General features: G+C 35.0%; 4 protein-coding genes across 4 annotated transcripts; 1 reads left to right on the forward strand and 3 right to left on the reverse strand.

Annotated features, from left to right (window-relative positions):
* Positions 1 to 650: 650 nt before the first annotated feature.
* Positions 651 to 2,496, forward strand: LOC108861904 (two-component response regulator ARR6). Its single transcript, XM_018635887.2, has 5 exons — positions 651 to 907; positions 993 to 1,069; positions 1,192 to 1,269; positions 1,373 to 1,443; positions 2,013 to 2,496. Exons 1-5 carry the CDS (start codon positions 757 to 759, stop codon positions 2,209 to 2,211), a joined length of 576 nt encoding a protein of 191 aa, XP_018491389.2. The 5' UTR covers positions 651 to 756; the 3' UTR covers positions 2,212 to 2,496.
* Positions 2,497 to 2,632: 136 nt separating this feature from the next.
* Positions 2,633 to 4,151, reverse strand: LOC108861903 (uncharacterized). Its single transcript, XM_018635886.2, has 3 exons — positions 3,913 to 4,151; positions 3,750 to 3,816; positions 2,633 to 3,649 (listed from the first exon to the last, which is right to left on the reverse strand). The coding sequence occupies exons 1-3, from the start codon at positions 3,988 to 3,990 to the stop codon at positions 2,892 to 2,894; spliced, it is 903 nt and encodes a 300-aa protein (XP_018491388.2). The 5' UTR covers positions 3,991 to 4,151; the 3' UTR covers positions 2,633 to 2,891.
* A 1,606-nt stretch (positions 4,152 to 5,757) lies between these two features.
* Positions 5,758 to 6,809, reverse strand: LOC130495247 (uncharacterized). The gene is made up of 3 exons (XM_056986679.1): positions 6,478 to 6,809; positions 6,186 to 6,319; positions 5,758 to 6,045 (listed from the first exon to the last, which is right to left on the reverse strand). The coding sequence occupies exons 1-3, from the start codon at positions 6,722 to 6,724 to the stop codon at positions 5,944 to 5,946; spliced, it is 483 nt and encodes a 160-aa protein (XP_056842659.1). The 5' UTR covers positions 6,725 to 6,809; the 3' UTR covers positions 5,758 to 5,943.
* A 1,381-nt stretch (positions 6,810 to 8,190) lies between these two features.
* LOC108861902 (nucleobase-ascorbate transporter 6) lies at positions 8,191 to 12,032 on the reverse strand. The gene is made up of 14 exons (XM_018635885.2): positions 11,873 to 12,032; positions 11,561 to 11,693; positions 11,058 to 11,155; positions 10,778 to 10,954; positions 10,558 to 10,658; positions 10,392 to 10,467; positions 10,240 to 10,299; positions 9,940 to 10,124; positions 9,702 to 9,798; positions 9,497 to 9,583; positions 9,356 to 9,414; positions 9,173 to 9,264; positions 8,843 to 9,081; positions 8,191 to 8,754 (listed from the first exon to the last, which is right to left on the reverse strand). The coding sequence occupies exons 2-14, from the start codon at positions 11,667 to 11,669 to the stop codon at positions 8,536 to 8,538; spliced, it is 1,599 nt and encodes a 532-aa protein (XP_018491387.1). The 5' UTR covers positions 11,670 to 11,693; positions 11,873 to 12,032; the 3' UTR covers positions 8,191 to 8,535.
* Between the last annotated feature and the right edge of the window lie 5,567 nt (positions 12,033 to 17,599).

Consider the following 17,599-nt stretch of genomic DNA (forward strand, 5'->3'; position numbering starts at 1 on the left):
AATACACAAACAAAATAATCACAAAAATAATCATATCATCGCAACAAAATCACCTAAATCTCTAAACGGAGGAGAAACATGTACCTTGTTTAGATTACAATCGGCGGACGAGAGGATTTCGATGAGGACAATCAACGAGAGGACCCGGAGAGAGAGACGGACGAGATCGATTCAGAACGGAGAGAAGACGGAAGAGATTGATTCAGAACGGAGGACGGATTAGATCGATTCAGAACGGAGAGAAGATCGACATGCAATCGCCGTCGAGAGAGTTCGAGAGAAGAAGAAAAGACAAGAACAGAAGAGAGAGAGACTCGTCTGTCGGGGTGAAAAAAACCTGTTTTTTTTGGGCCCGACACGTGCCCACTTAAGGACCAACCCGGACACTTCTTAGCTAAGGCCCGTTTGCAAAGGTTTTTGGTCTTTTTCATTTTTCTTTCGACCCAATAATGCTAAGAAATGGGTCTAAGACCCACCGATAACCATGCTCTTAGTTCTCGATTTTCCACCGATGTATTTTTCATATATATTTATATAAAAATAAATAAAGATTTTGAAAGCAAGTTGACAAAATCTGAAAGATATGCAAAATCTCTCGATTTTATATGTTCCCTCTTTATTTTCTGTCAACTTTTGAATATATATACATCTCCTCAACCTCCATTGTTTCAAACATCATATCCTTCCATATCATCCAACTTTGAGTATAACATTTTGCTCTCCTCTCTACTTCTCTTCAAGATCCAGTAATATCACATGGCTGAGGTTATGCTACCGATGAAAATGGAGATGGCTAACGCTCCTTCCAAGTTTAAATCACCTGATCTTCTTCATGTTCTCGCCGTCGACGATAGCCACGTTGATCGGAAATTCATAGAGCGCTTGCTCAAAGTCTCTTCCTGTAAAGGTACTTGTTTATTTAAAAAAAACGTTTATATTTCATTTTTGTTCAAACTTGAATATTTCTTGACATGTTTTGTGTTTTGGTTCAGTTACTGTTGTTGATAGTGCCACAAGAGCTTTGCAATACCTTGGACTGGACGTAAACGAGAAACCCGTTGGTGTTAAGGTAAATAATAAGTTTGTCCTGATATACTCTTTTTTTGTTCTGTTTCTTGAGAACGTTTTGATATGACTTTAAGCTCTCGAAGCAAATTGTTAATGGTGTTTTGTTTTAACAATTTTTTTCAGGATTTGAAAGTTAATTTGATTATGACGGATTACTCTATGCCCGGAATGACTGGATATGAACTCTTGAAGAAAATCAAAGTAAGCAAACATCTTTTTAAAACTACTATGCAATCTGATGAGTTTGCTGATTTCAGTTAAGTTAAATCTGAATATTTATGCTAATCTGTATTTTTTTTCACAGGAATCCTCAGCTTTCAGAGATGTGCCTGTGGTGGTTATGTCCTCTGAGAACATTTTGCCTCGTATTGATAGGTATATTTTCATTGTATTAGTTACATGTATATCTTAGTCAAAAAGTTCTTAGTAAAGTTGAGAAGTCTTGAATGATGTTTATGTGTACACTTAGCTTTAACCACAATCTATTAGATAGATCATCATGTCATTTGGTTTCCTTTTTTTAACCATCATCAGTGGTGGTGATTGCATAATTAATCAAAGTTGAGATTTGGTGATATGTCATGGGTCCCAAGATGATTTTTGATGTTTCTAAATCTTTTACTTTTGAGATTTGATTCTGTCTCTGGTGATAATGATATATTACAATAAAAAATAGTTGGCCATGATCTTTGATTGCCTAATCTTTGGTAGGGTATTATTTGTGAAAGCCACCTCACATGCTTTTCTCTGGACCAAATTAAATAAAAAAAAAGAATAATATGTTTTTCTCTTTAGAAATTATAAAATGGCCAACTCAATTTATTACCTGTCCATGTTACTGTTGTTTGCTACATACAACAAAACAGACCTGGACAGAATTTTATTGATCAAGAAGTTATAAACTTAATTGGAATTGTACTAAATTCTAATTTACTCTATAACAGATGTCTTGAAGAAGGTGCTGAAGATTTCTTATTGAAACCTGTAAAACTCTCGGATGTAAGAAGAATAAGAGATTCTCTGATGAAAGCTGAAGATCTATCTTTCACGAAGAGTGTTAACAAGAGAGAGCTAGAAACAGAGAATGTCTACTCTTTGGATTCAACTGTTCCCTCACAACAGCTCAAACGCACAAAGATCTGAGCTTACTCCAAAGCAGACCCCCATGACATGGGCTTAAAAAGGCTTAATCACCTATACAATTTTCCACCCCTTGCGTCTTCTTTTTTGCTGAGTAAAACTCTCAGTGTTGACAGAGAAACAGGGCTTATTCACATGACTGTTAGAGATGTAAATGGTAGAGATAAACCACAAAACTATTGTATTATTATTCATTAGAGATGTCATGTTTTTTTCTTCTTACAAGAGATTGTAAGCTGGTTTTATGAAAGTTGGCTAATCATAAAAAATAATCAGAAGTTTCCTCTAGTAATGTTACATCAAACTAAGCAAGCTCAAGAGAGAAACAAATAATGAGAACTGATCTGGTAATGAGTAACTTGTATTATATAACTCTATAGCAACATAATATAACTCTAGAATGGTATTATCATCACATGAATCATTGCAGACCAAACAAGCATATTATTGAAACTATATATTTGAATTTTCTGTACCAACTTTTTTTTTATGTATTCACATACATCATCATCACAGTGTTCCATGACAAAGAAAACAAAGATTCAAAGTTCTCAAGTGCCAAAAGACAACATTATACCCACATTACCTAAAGCAAAGATGCGGGGAATGAAAACAGAGAAAACAACACAGGGTGGTTTGAGAAAAACCACACACACCTCTCTCTTTATTTTTTATTTTTTCTTTCAAAACCTGCAAAACATGCTAGATGAACGAGCCAACCGAACAGTGAAACCACCACTACTAGTTTCACCCTTGACGTCATCATACGGTTTCCTGCACCCTGGACAACGCCCGTCTCCATCGCAAATCGTCTTGTGGCAGAAAAGACAGAGCCTGAACCCGCAAAGACACGGAAGGAAACTCGAATCCGTCAAGTCCAAGTCTTCGTAGCAGATGGGACACGAAGAAGGAATCGAGACGGCGGTGGTATAACGCTTGTCCAACTCCGGGAAACTAAGCTGCTTCCCTAGATTAGGTAACCCCTGAGGGCGAAGGTCATCGTCAGACCTCCAAGCTCGACTGCTCTTCTTTTGCTTCCTCATCGAATCATCATCCGCATTGGAAGCTGATTGTCCAACACTCTCTTGCTCCTCCTTGACGGACTCGCGGAGGAGACTCTCTTCCTCATCAGCTAATGCATCAGCAAGAGCTTCCCAATCATCCACACACCCGTCGTCATCATCTGCATTATTATCCTCCTCTTCAGTTATGTTACCAGAGCAAAAGTCACTGCTGGTAGTGCTACTACTCCCACTGAAGTTAGTGCTTAAATCAGTGCCTCCCGTAGAGGAGCTATTCGAAGGTGACTCCATAAAGCTCTCATGATGATGAACATTGTTCCCACCGTCCTCTTCTCTATGCTCCTCCACTGGCTTATTATCTCTCTGATCACTGCGATTGACACTCTTCTCCTCCTTACACACCTTATTGCTCACCGCAACTAATAGTGAAAACCCAAAACCCATAATCAATAATAACGACAAAAAGGCAACAACTTTAGTCTAAAGGAAACAACTTTAGGCTTTACGAAATGATGATACCTTGAGAAAGCCATTGCTCGCGGCGGAGACCGAGCTTGTTCTGCTTCAGCTTAGCCGACTTGTTGCTCTGCCAACGCCAAAATGCAATCACCAAAAACCCTAATTAACGAATCAATTTTAAGAGAAAAGGTGAGATTTTGAAGAGAAGAGAAGAGAAGCTGACCCTCTTCTTCTTTGCGGAATCTCTGGCGCTAGGAGCAGATGTAGCAGCAGAGGCGTTGGTGATCGAATCTGAAATCATGGTTTTCGGAGCTGATAGCAGCAACCACACAGAGTGAAGAAGCAATTGAAATTTAGATATGAAGATTGGCAAAAACCCTAATTGGATTGGTCGCTTGAGGCTCGAGAGAGAGAGAGGAGAAGAAAGTTCAGATTTTTATTTGTTTAATTAGTTTATTTAAAATAAATCAACGAAAGATATGAAGTTAAAAAAAAATATAAAAGGATAACGGAAACTCCTCTTCTCCGTTCAGAAATTTCTTCGATACGATAATGACTATATTACCCTTGGTTTTGACATTAGTTGGTGTGATCTCCTTTGTAAGTCGGTGAATGCGCACGTGTGAGATAAACTATGAGAGAGAAGAAGAGTCAGGGAAGTAAATATCCTATTACCTTTCTCGGAAGATCTTTGATGATGTTTTTTTTGTGTTTTACTTGGCCTATACACAATTTGCAAACTTGTGGATGAAAGCTCTCGTATGATTCTTTTTTTCATACAAAGATTTATGTTCGAGAAACAACTTTTTTTTTTTCACCAAAACAAATACTTTGTATAGTGGTTTAGGCTTTTTGGCTCTTTTTATATCATTTCCGATTTTTTGGCATAACATTTATGATTCATTTTTTTTAGAAAAACATTTATGATTTCATGTAATATAGTCAAACTTCAAAACAATAATAATTCGTAAAACATTGTTAAGTTGAATAATTCTTATACGTTGAAAATTTAATTTTAGCAAACCAGTTGAGTGTTTTTAGTCAATATATTCGGGTTTGTCAATACGTATATGATATACAGTAGAACCTCTATAAATTAATAATGTTGGGACTTTGAAATTTTATTAATTTATAGAGATATTAATTTACAAAAGTTTTCTTATTTAGATTTTTTTCTATTTTTAAATATTTTTATTTATATAAAAAAAATATTTTATTTTACCCTATGTACATTATTTAAATTTTAGAAATTTGACTTTCATATTGTTTTATTATCTTATTTTGTGTATATTTTTATGTTACATAGAATTGTTAAGTGGTTTTCGGTATAATTTTACCAAATATTATTAAAATATATTGGAATGTTAAGAAAAACAAAGAATTTTCATTGTGAATATAAAACCAACAATATAATATTTAGCTTGTACTTATATAAAAATTATATATAGATAGATTATTAATTTATGATTTTAAGGGGACTATATATTTACACAGAAGTTTTAAAAATATTATTATCTTATTATTTTATCGATTTTTGTTATATTTACACTAGCCCAATTTGGGACCGGTAAAATTTATTAATTTATAGAAATTATTAATTTATAAAGTATTAATTTATAGAGGTTCTACTGTATATAAACTGCCTTGATCTTTCTTTGTCTCGAACCCCATACTCCTATAATAATGGTAGAGTAAGGGGTGGTCCCAAAGCGGAATTGACCGGGGGTGCTTGGTCGAAGCTCTAGTAAATAGCCACTACCTTCTCAGGGAACCGTACGTGAGACTTTCGCATCATATGGCTCCGTCCTGAGTTTCCCTCGTCGGCCCTTGTCACTAGAGCACTATCTAATGTTATAAATTTGGATGGTTTAATTTTTTAATCTAATGTAAGACAATCAAAGCCAAAATAGTCATTTCAGTGTGTATTTTGGTTTATCATCTCGCTCAAACTTAAATAATCATCTCTTGATGCAACTAGATGACAGCACATATCCATAAAAACATTGTAAACTGCATACATGCTAATGCCACAGATACCTTTTAAAACTGAGAAAAATTAGATTAGATCTTTGATTAATAGTTTATTATTAAGTTAAAAGTAATACACAAGAGCTTCATCTGCCACAATCAAATGGGTTTTCTTTTTCTTCCTTTAATTACAATTTGATTGGGAAAAACAACAAGACAGAGAGAAATCAAGTGATCAAAAACTCAACTGTAAAAAAAAATAAAAGGAAACTTATGAATTAAAGTTTTAGCTTGTAGCTTCTGCTATGCTTTGAAGAGAAGGCTGCCAAGCTCTAACTTTGTTGGCAGCTCCTGTCTTTATCCGTCTCTGCTTTTCATGTATCCTTCTCTGTTCATCAAACCATAATCTAATTAATATGCTTTCATGAACCAATTTCAAAATTCTAATATGCTTGTGATCCTGTTTAGCAATTGTTTTAGTTAAACAAGTAAAACTATAATGAAATCTATGTATGTATTTGTATATACCTGAGAGTCTTTGTCAAAAAAAGCAGATTCAGATCTTAGAGTCAGTGGATTAATCTCCTCTTCTTCAACTGAAAACTCTCCATGGACCTTCTTCATCTTTTCAGACTTCTTGGCTCTTAATCCTTTCATCACCTCTATAATTAATAAAACACACACACACACAAAATAATTTAAATAAACAAAACTTCATCTAGGAAGATCATAGTCAAGCGTGAAGCTGAAGAAACAAATTGGAGAAATCCCTAAAACCTAGAGTTTGTTTTTTTTTTTGCATGAGAATGAGTGATAATACCTTCAGAAGAGATGAGTCTATACACATGGCCGAGCAAGAGGTTGTCGGAAGGACGGAGTAGTTTGATTCGGGTGACGCGGAGAGAGCCCCCGTTAGGTACGGAGGAGGAGATGAGGAGAGCAACGTGGTGACCGGGATGAGACTTAATCACCTCGCTTGCGCTCACTGTACAGTAAAATCTCTCTGACTTGCCGTCTGGTCGTTCTAACACCGCCGTTGCCGTCTCCACCGCCTGACAGTTCCCCATTTCACGGCGGAGAAAAGTAGAGGATAGAGGAGTGAGAGCAAGCGTAGGTGGGAGGTCTATATTTGGTAGAATATAGCTTCTTACTTTATATATACTAGGACCATTTTATTTTAGATCAAATTTAACATTTCTTTATATATTATACCTTTCATAATTTATTCTCTTGAACCTAATTTTAGTAAATATATTCGATCAGAGGTTTAACATAAAATAAACACTACAAGGGAGGTAAACGCGTCGGTTTAATGCCGCTAGCTATATTATTGAAACAAAGTATTTTATAGTGAAAGTAATAAGAGTTAAACTCAATAAGAGATGGAATAATCATCGTCATTGCTCAAATTTTATTTTATTTTCCAATGTTTTGGATTGTCCGTACAAACACAAGTGCTTGCTTGGCTGGAATCTTTCATGGAAAGCAGATTCTCTGTGAATGTTAGGCCTTTGATACTTTGAATCTACTAACCATTTTGATTCTTGTATATGCTAACATTTTGCTTTAGTTCATCCTAATTTTGCAATATCTATCGGTATATGTAATAGAAAATGCAGCTTAATCTAGATGTGCCGACTAAATCGTGCGTCATGTACTAGATTTAACAGAAATAATGAAATCCCAAAATTAGATAATCAATAGTTCTATAGTTCTTTAATTACTGTATGCAATTCTTACAAATTGAATTTGAAGATTTAATATGCTCGGAATAATAATGAAATACGTTATGACAAGCAACTTTATAAATCTTGGTATTTTTTAAGCAATGATGAGCACTGTTTTAATGAAAATTATGAAATTTTTAAAAGGAAATGACAACCAAAAATGAAGTAATAATACGCCCTCATGCAATCAACCTTATTCACATGCTTACTGTACACTTTATCTCGATCTCCTGAAAGCCAGTGTCGTATTAAGCGTTAATAATTGTGTACACATAATTAATTACGTAATGAGTTCGATCAGCCTTATAAAACAAAGCGATGTTAACTTTTGCTTGACCATTAGTTAAGATAAACAAGCGAAAGTTGCCCTATCGTCTCTTTCGAGTGTATTTTATTGCAGAGAGACCAAAAACCTCACGCAAGAGTGAAAGGCCACTCTCTAGTATATTGACCACTTTAAAAAAAAACGTATAAATCATTATGACCAATTGAGTAAAGAAAAAGTTGTTAAAGAAAAAAGCCAATTTTTTTTTTAAAAAACCAATTAATTAACTATAGATCTTATCAGTATACATATAATTAAATCTCTAACTATAAGTGCCAGTATAAATATTTTCTTACCAAAAAATAAGATATTCAATATTAATTGCTGAGCACACAATCAAAATGTTCTTTTTCTTTTGCTTAAAAACAATAAAAACAATATGTACCTTAATTCAATTTTTGGTTGAATTCATCCAAACAATTATATATCAACTTAAACATTTTAATCAAATCTATTGAGTAATAAAAAAGATCAATGCAAAAATCAAACTAAATACTTATTTAGAAACTAATCAAAATAACAAAGTCGTGTACCCTCAGATTTACAAAGACAAATGCATTAGGGAGAGATAGTAAGCAACAATACAACTGAAGATTCTTAGATTCATGATCGTAAACAAGAAGACTATATAAAATGTGAAAGATATTTAAAAAGGTTTCCGAAGTTGTGAACGGAACAGAACAGAACAAAAGAACCAAGACACAGAGGTCGTCAAGAAACTCGAGCCAACAATGAGAAACTCTTGAGTTTTCACTTTTCACCATTTTCTTTGTTTTTCTTTTCCCGGTAAACTCTTTGCTTCTTCTTCTCTTTCTTCTCTTCTCTTCTAGACAGAAGGGAAATACTTGTTGAGGTTGAAAGGAAGAGAGTAGAACTCTTCACTTCTTGTATCACCTTTGAAAGATCTAAACTTGTCCCACCAATGCTTTCCTCTGTCTTTCCTTATCGATGAATCTTTCTTGTGCAGTGTGTTGTCCAAGAAGAAGGCCACCATGCCAGCAACAAAAGGTTCTGATGAGAACGGGACATTTACCATATCGTTGAACTGCCAAGTATGCAAGTGAATAAGAGTCTCATTAGAAAAGAGAGAAAAGACAAAAAAGAGAAAAAAGAGCGAGTTGGTTACTACATACCCAACGACCGCCTGTGTGGACCGGACCATAGCCTTTGATCGCAGTGTACTCATTGAAGTACTGAGGGATTGACAAGCCAAGAAAGACAGAGAAGCCTAAGATGAACTTAGTCCTGAAGCTGTTTAAGTTGCAGAACTGAAGAAAACTCAATCCTCCAGCTCCAACGTAGGCAAAGAAGAGACAGTATAAAGCAGCAATGATGGGTGCAGGGATTGACGCAAACACAGCTCCGAATTTTCCTGCATTAACATATGATAGATCAATCAGTACAGATAAAGTTTCAAACAAAAGCTTTGTCTTTTACCAGTTGGATTTGAGCTCAAAACTTACCGAGAACAGAGAAGAAGATCATGAAGCCTGCAGCTATCTGGACAACTCTTCTACTACCAACTCTTGTCAAGGCTAATAGTCCAGCATTTTCTCTTCACAATAGAAAGAGCAAAGAAACGTCATACCAAAATATCCGGAGAAAAATAATCAACTCAGAACATGAATCATCTCAGAGATGCTTACATAGAGACAGAGGACCCAGCACCAGTACCAAACAACCCTGATATCAGAATTGCGACTCCCTGATCCACAGAACACAATCAGCCTCAGAAACCAATCAATATTTATTCCATAACACTGAAAGCTCAAGAGTGATCAAGTTACCTGCCAGCCAACACCACGGCTGAGAATAGAAGGTGGCAACATCGTTGCACTTGCATATCTTGAGACAGCGATGAAACCACCGGTTGACTTCAAAGGACACCCACCCATACACGAAAGAAACAAGAAGACAATATGAATAAACAGAGTAACAGAGGATACCAATTTATTTAGACAGATTAAAATGTGAAGAATAGAGGTGACATACCTCAACAAGAGCAACAAAAGAAGCCATCATCATTGCAAAAGCTTCTCCAGCATCAAACGAAGGAGCACCCCACTGGAAAGGCCATGGAACTCTTATCCTGCAAAGAAGGAAGAAAAAAAAACAAAATAATTTAACAAACAAGTCCAATTAAGATCACTATTTCAATCTTTTGATACTCTGATTCTTAATGCTCTTTTGTTCTGCTTAAACTGCAAATGTTATATTGGGAGCCACTTACCACGGGGCAGCACCTACGATGCCAGCACGATCAGTCCGGCAACTTGTTTGTGTAGTGGGTGCAGCACCATTGTATGCCCCACCAACTGTGAGAAGGTGAGCATAGATCCATACAATCACCACCGCGAATATTACAGCAAAGCGGTCAAACACATTTTTCCCTGATTTGATCACATGAGGCAGATACTGCAAACATGAAAACACATCAGAATATGAAATCAAGTAAACCATAAACAAGTCTAGACCTTGTTTTGGGAGTTTAAAAGGTAGATTTATCGTGTTAGTAAGTTGTAATATTTACCTGTGAGACAAATACTAGGATAAGAAGCTCAGGGAGTCCAATCTCTATGCATTTAGCAACCTGAAATAAAAATAGAAAGTTAACAAGTGGAAGCCAAAAAAGAGAGAGAGCTTTTGGTCTGCTTGTAAGTGCTCCCTTTAGAGTAGACATACCCCTGGGAAACCAAACTCGTATAGCCCAAACCCAACGAGACCCACCAGTGGAACAGCTGAAATAGGACTTAAGAACCTAATAATGAAACACAAAAGGTAAAATAATTACATGGCATTGTTTCTGGAATAATAAGGGAAAGAGGAATGTTTGAGAGAGTTGAGTAACCTGACAACATTACGCCAGAGGCCACTGAAACCGAGAATCATCTGTAGGGTTGAAGCAACAATCAAGGCGCCTTGGGTTGCTCGCATAATCCTCTCAAAGCGCTGCACAAAAACAGTTGAGAAACGTGGTGTTATTTTTAATAGTACCAACCAACCAACAAAGAAAGAAAGAAAGAGCCAGACATAAGAAGAAGCAATATATATCGACATGATCAACGTACATCAATAGGGTTAGAGGTATCACTGAATCTGCCAGAGAGGATGATGGAAATGGTGGTAGGCACAAAAGTGTAAGAAGCTCCGATAACAGCAGGGAGCCTGGTGCCGAAAAGAGATTGGAGCAAGGTGTTGATGCCGGCAACGAAGAGAATAGTCTGGACCACCTTTGCCTTCTCTTCCTGCAAAAAAAAAAAAAATCAAAGAGCAAGATCCGTTTCAAAAAACACATTCTAATTTGTCTTTCATATGTACTAGGATAAGTTGTAAAAAAAGGGGGCTTACATAACCACCTCCCATCTGGGGAACAAGAGCAGTGGGAATGAGAACAGTAGTGCCGAGCATGACAAGGTAATGTTGAAAGCCAAGAAGAATCGCTTCAGCTGAAACAACACAAAGCATACGAAGAGATGTGTAAGTATATGTGGAAATTGCACAATTCCAACGGTGAATGAAACGGGACTAGTATTGTTTTGGTGGAGAACATTTTGAAAACAATTTCAATGGACAGAGATAAATAATATCATTCCGAAGGTGGAGGCTTAGGTATAAGTAACAGCTAACAACAAACCAAAATCACATTCTAGAGAGAGAAGCAGACAAATATAAGAAAAACTACAAATCTGGCAAAAAAAAAAACACACAGACAGACAAGTCAAAAAGAGAGAAATAACAATTATCCTCCTCCTGCTTGCTTAAAGCAAAAACTAAGGAAACTAAATCTTAAGAAAATCAGAAGAAAGCAAAAAAAAAAACTGGGGAATCTAGAAGAGAGAAGAGGAACATACGCCAAGGAGGGGGACTGGTGATGCAGTAAGAGATGTTAGGAAGCTGATCTTTAGGAGGATGAGGTTGAGGTTCGTCTGCTTTCGGTGCTGGAGCTCCACCTCCCGCCATTCCTTTCCCTTCTTTTTTTAATCTCTGCACACTCAAAACACACAGAGTATGAAGAAAACTTGAGGGAGTGGAAAACCCCCCAGATCGGGGAATCTATAGCAGTAAAAAAAAAAAGAGGAAGAGATGCAATGTGTAAGCTAGAGCACAAAACCAGTGAAAAAAAAAGTTAGACAAATCGGAGAAATCGAGCGTTGAGAACTCACATCAGTGGCTGCTTCTGCCAGAAAAATAAAAAGGGAAGAAGACGAAGAAGAACAGAGAGAGAGGAGAACAGCTAGCAGCAGCGAGCGAGCGATATAGAGAGAGAGAGAGAGTGTGTTTGTGTGTGTGTGTGTGTGAGTGATAGGTTTTAGGTACAAAAGGTAAAGCCACACATACAGAGACAGAGAGAGAGAGAGAGGGGGGGAAAGTAGCTTTCTTTTATCTTTTTCTGCAAAACTCGAGGTGAAAAATAAAATAAATTTAAATATTACATTTTGGAGTTATGCAATGTTGTCTAGCAAATTAGTACTAATCATCTTTGTTTGTTACATCTTTTAACGCTACGAATGAATGAACATGTTAAGAATCTCATAAAGATTAGGGAAATTTGATACTAGTACTTTTTCCCCTTAGAACTAAATCAATTTTTTTCATTTTTGGACTTCCACTATCTTTGAAGGTTATAAAAATTCATATGAAATAATCTGCAAAGCAAAAAAATAAAGAAAAATATGAAACATGAAGTACTCATGTATGTGTATATATGAAAAATATTATTTTTATAAAAAAGTATTTGGAATAACAGTTTGCAAAATGGGCTAAAGTTGTTAATATATCAGATCTACCATCTACGGCATTTCAGAATATACAATCTACTACAACCACAACGATCTATACATGATAGACTGCGAAATACACCAAAACCATTTAAATCTACAAAGGTAGAGTACATAATCTATATTTTATACTCTTGTCTGAATAATTGGAAGATCATAAAACCTAATAAATGTTCTTATGTCTTCCTTCGAAGAATATATTTTCTTCTAAACTCTCATTTGTCTACTTTCTCTGTATTCACTATCTACCAATTCATCTATATTCTACCAGTTGTAGAAAGTATGTTCTACCGGATTCGTAACTAAATCCAAAAATTTTAGAAATAACTGTCACAAAATATTTTCTAAATCTATTAAATCTTTTTTATTTTCTTTTAAAATTTTTTTCCCTAAATTTCAGTTCATCGTTGCCAACACAGTTTAAAAAAAACGTGTGGTTTCTTCTCCTTTTCATAATTCTTCCAAATTTTTCTCAATCAAATCTTCAAAAATGCACATATATGTCTATTCTAGTTTTTGGAAATCATCGGGAAGCGGTTGGAAATTTCATATTGATGAAAAAAATGGAGGTAGATTACTTACTTTGGACACAAGCAAAACCGTTGAGCACCTTGGAGTTATGGTTTGTGAGGAGTTTTGAGTCGATTTAAACATGGTCAATATCGAGCTGAGTTACTTACCTTCTGATTTGGTGAGTGGAAACGACTCACCACGATTTTCATCACCAGTGATCAGCAACTGAAAAAATTTCTTACATGTGTGAAGAACCAAGCTTCAAAGCGGTTATGTGTGTGTATTCGATCTAAGGTCGGATCTAACATGAATGAAGAAGCTGCTGAGTCGCCTAACAGAGAGAAAGAGGCTATGTCGTATGAACTTTCAGATGCTGCTATTGATGGTCAAACCACGCATGAAGAAGAAGATGACAAGGTTGATGAAAGTGATGATGATAACGAGCATGACAAAGATATGATCAGTGGAAAGTATATCCGTTTTTCTCTGGTAGATGTTGTGAAAAAGGGTCAACATTTTACTAACAAAACAGCTTTGAAGGCGACAATGGAGATATGTGCAATAAAACATAATTTCGACTACAAGCTTGTGAAATCGGATAAAAAAGTGAAGCTGCTTGCAAATGAAGCTGTAGATAATCCTCCCTGAGAAAATGAGCTGGTTCTCTATGATTGCCAGAATCGGACCGAAGACAGAGTCTTTCAAAACTTCATCATACTCATTTCTGAGAGCACTCTTGATGTCGTCAAGAATTCCACATCTACACATGTTGTTAATCTTATCTATCTGGGGCTCAGCTCCTTGTTGAAGTATGCATTTTGGAAATTGGTACAGCATTCCTATAAATCATAAAAGCCAAAAATTCAAATGTTAGTGATGTCTCTAGGAAAATCGAGGAATGAACAACAAACAAAACATGGTAACAAAATCAATTTCACTACTCCATCATACAATTCAAACTACATAAAAACGGATTCCAAATAAATATAACTCAATCTCACCATGAACACAACCGCAAACTAGAATGACAACCATCTACATGAATTGAATGGTTTTTAAACAATTCAAACTCTTCCCGGTACATAAGGAAAATATAAGGCCATCTCATCCTACCCTCTTAGCCAATATCATGCATAATTGTTCACTTAATATATCAAAATATATGAATTTCAAACAATAAACTTGATTCACTTAGAGCTTCTACTCGCTATCAATTGACACATCAACTACAACCAAAAACCTAACATTAACAAGCTTTAGTCGATTGAACATGTTAAATTGTATACAAAAGGATCACAAAAAAACCCCAAATTGATCGACTTTATTGTAATTAACAACAATACATGCACATCAGTATGTAACCAATACATGCATCAACAAAAAAAAAATCGAAAAGGAGATCTCAAAAATCCTAACCTTCAATTTTGGGGAAAAGAAGGACGGAGATTAAAATCAAAGACCTTGTTGTTCTTAATGGTCAGTAGAGGCTTCGTCCTCCTCACGCCAACTCCTATATACGCTGTCGGAGAAAACAAGGTGAGTTAAATGGCAAAACAATTTCGGAGAAAACAAGGAGGAGAAAAAGAAAAATACCAAGGAGGAAGGAGGAAGGAGGAAGGAGGAAGGAGGATGGAGGAAGGAGGAAAGAGTATGAAAAGATGGATCGCCGGCATAGAATTTGTCGGCGAATCAAGACGCGCCGGAGAAGATGGTGTAGAAAGGAATCGCCTCTTCTCGAGCATGCAGTTGTCGAGAGAAAGACTAATCTGTTTTTTTTTTTTTTTTTTTACCTTTATTTACTTTTTACTTTTAGTTTTTTAATATTTTACTACTATATCGATTTAATTAGTATAGGATTACTACTTATTTAAGAAAATATTATTATTAATTCAAGGCTTAAATCAATCGGAGGACTAAATTGGGTTTTATTAAAAGTTTATTTTAAGAGGACAAACATTACTAAAATTATTCTAAAGGGACAAAGTACTAGTATTTTAGTTCTCTTTTCCAAAATTTCCCTAAAGATTATTCTTATAAAAATTTAATTCTAGAAGATAGATCGCTATTACTAATAGTTAGTTAACAACCAATTCATTCCTGTTATAAATTTGATTGATTAATACATTTATTTAAGATGAAAGGGATGTGAACTAAAGGAAGCGACGAGACGAATCTTTCCCTCCTTTTTTTCCTCTTTCTTTCTTCATTAAAATGTGTCTTTTTCTTTACTAATTATGATCTTTTAACCCCATTTCTACAGAGGTTTGTTTGTCAATTTGTAGCTAAAAGGTTTTCATAATTCTTCTTATTGACTTTTGCCGAACCATCATTCTCTTCTATAAATAGTTTTCTAGATTGACGGGGGCTGGTTATAAAATAAAAAGCAAAACAAGATAATCAAATACAGTATAATCTTGGGAATTTTTCCTCTCCAGAATAGTGGTTATACTTTTTTTTCTTTTTAGAATAGTGATTATACTACTATCATTCTTTCCGTTCATGTTGAAAAAATGCATGCAGTAAAAAAAATAGTTTTACGCCAAACTGGTTACCATCAGAGTTATATTTGTTTTGATCACTAGCTAGATTTTTCTAGTTGGTTTTGAATATGCCCAGATAGTTTCTGATTAAAATTATAGAAGATCGAATCAATTCCTTGTGATTACTAATTTATTATCAACATGGTAAATAGGCATCACTTGAAAGTCATCCACATGGTTTGATTTTATATCTGAGAATCCTTAGCAGTATTGTCCAAATTGTATACATAAAGCATAAAACTAGAGATAACGAGCAACACACATAAAAGATATATGTCACGTCTACCTTTTTCATTTGTAATCCCGTGATCTTTACATAAAACAATTATAAAAAGATATACTTTAACGCAAAAACAATATTTGCAGTCGATTTAGTTGGACAAGATATATTCCACTGGCTGATGGGACTCAATTTTTAATTTGGCCAACAAGCTTCCTGACTACGACTTTATCAAGATAAACAAGGTTAATATTAAGAGGAGCTATGTTTTTTGTTTTGTTTTTGATTTTCTAACATTACAGTTACTGTTGTTTGTTCAAGTTCTAGATCAATGTTTTTGTCAAAACCAGTGATGCATCGTTTTCAAATGAATTTATGGTAATAACTAGCACGGCTGTTTTGACTCTCACCTTGTATATACATATCTCGCCGACAAATTGCAATGTTGTTTTCTTTAGAAAATACTTATATGATCGGAAATCTTAAAGGTCTTCACACGTTATTCATGCGAGCCTTTAAAACACACAGGATTTGAACATTTGAAATGAGATATGAATACATTATTCAATTACGTCAGACAGTCATATATATATAAAATTAATTTTGAGGACCGACATGAAAACTCGGTAATTAATTGAAGGCTAGATAACCAGCTAAGATTGTTTGCACGTGATTTTTTTTTTTTTTGACGACTATTTGCACGTGATTAAGAATCTGGCTTGAAACATTAAACAAGACTACTAATTGAAGCACTGAGTAGCGAATCATGTATTTGAGCCATTTAGTATTTCGTAGGAGCGAGATTTCTATACTGTAATCATTGAAATTGGAAACTCGCAAGTTGTTGTCGAAGTTGATATCGATGCAATGTTGTAGTAAATTTTATGTAGTATTATTTGATAACAATTCTAGTTTAAAAATAAGTTATATTGTTTAATCCGTTTTGAGATTTCTTTTGCTAAAAAAAAGTTAAAAAATCTCTAAATTGTTCTAGTCCTACATGGGGAGTATTATCGAGTTATTATTATCGCGAGTGTGAAACAAGGCCTAAAAAGTGTGATACAAGAATAAAAAGACAAACAAAAGTGTTATAAGAAATTAAAAGCCGACAGAAAAGGATGAAATAGAAATCAACTAACTAATTTAATCGAGAAAGGGAAAAAGTGGGGACTGAGGAGAGGGTGCACATGGGGGGTGGGAGAGCAAGCTTTTTTTTGGCGTACCTTTGTAAAATTACGCAATACAAAAAACTCTCATGTGCCTTCTCTACTTTTATTCCCCCACAAAATTTTATAAAATTACAATCTCATCCAAATCAATCTTAGCTAACTCGATGACGGGTTTACTTGGTATGATATGATAACACAAGTTTTGTAACATAACAGTCAAAATATACAATCTGCAGGGTCTGATTTGCACTTGGATGTAAGGTGTTTAAAAAGTGTTGCTATTCCAAAACGCGTTGATAGTATTAGTTATAATGTACTTTTATACGAGCGATTTAGTTTTGTTATATAGTAAGGAACGTCAGATTTTATGAGAAAACAAGAAAAAAAAAAAAGAAAGGTTGGCTCATGGTTGGTTTAGATCTAAGAACCAGTCTGCTCCTGTCTTTCTCTGTTCCCCATACCCAATAAAAAGATGGAACGCCGATCTCAACAAGTCGAAAATAAATAAGTAATGATGCACACTAGTTTCTATAGTTCGTGACGTGATGTGTAAGTGTGGCATAGTGTTTAGCTTTCAATCTTTTTTTTTACCGTGTCTAACGCAAAAGGTCCTTTTTAAAAAAGAACAAACAAAGAAAAAGGAAAAAAGTGCATAACTTTGAGCCGGTTA

The sequence above is a fragment of the Raphanus sativus genome, chromosome 5 (assembly GCF_000801105.2).
Source record: "Raphanus sativus cultivar WK10039 chromosome 5, ASM80110v3, whole genome shotgun sequence".
Lineage (NCBI taxonomy): Eukaryota > Viridiplantae > Streptophyta > Magnoliopsida > Brassicales > Brassicaceae > Raphanus > Raphanus sativus.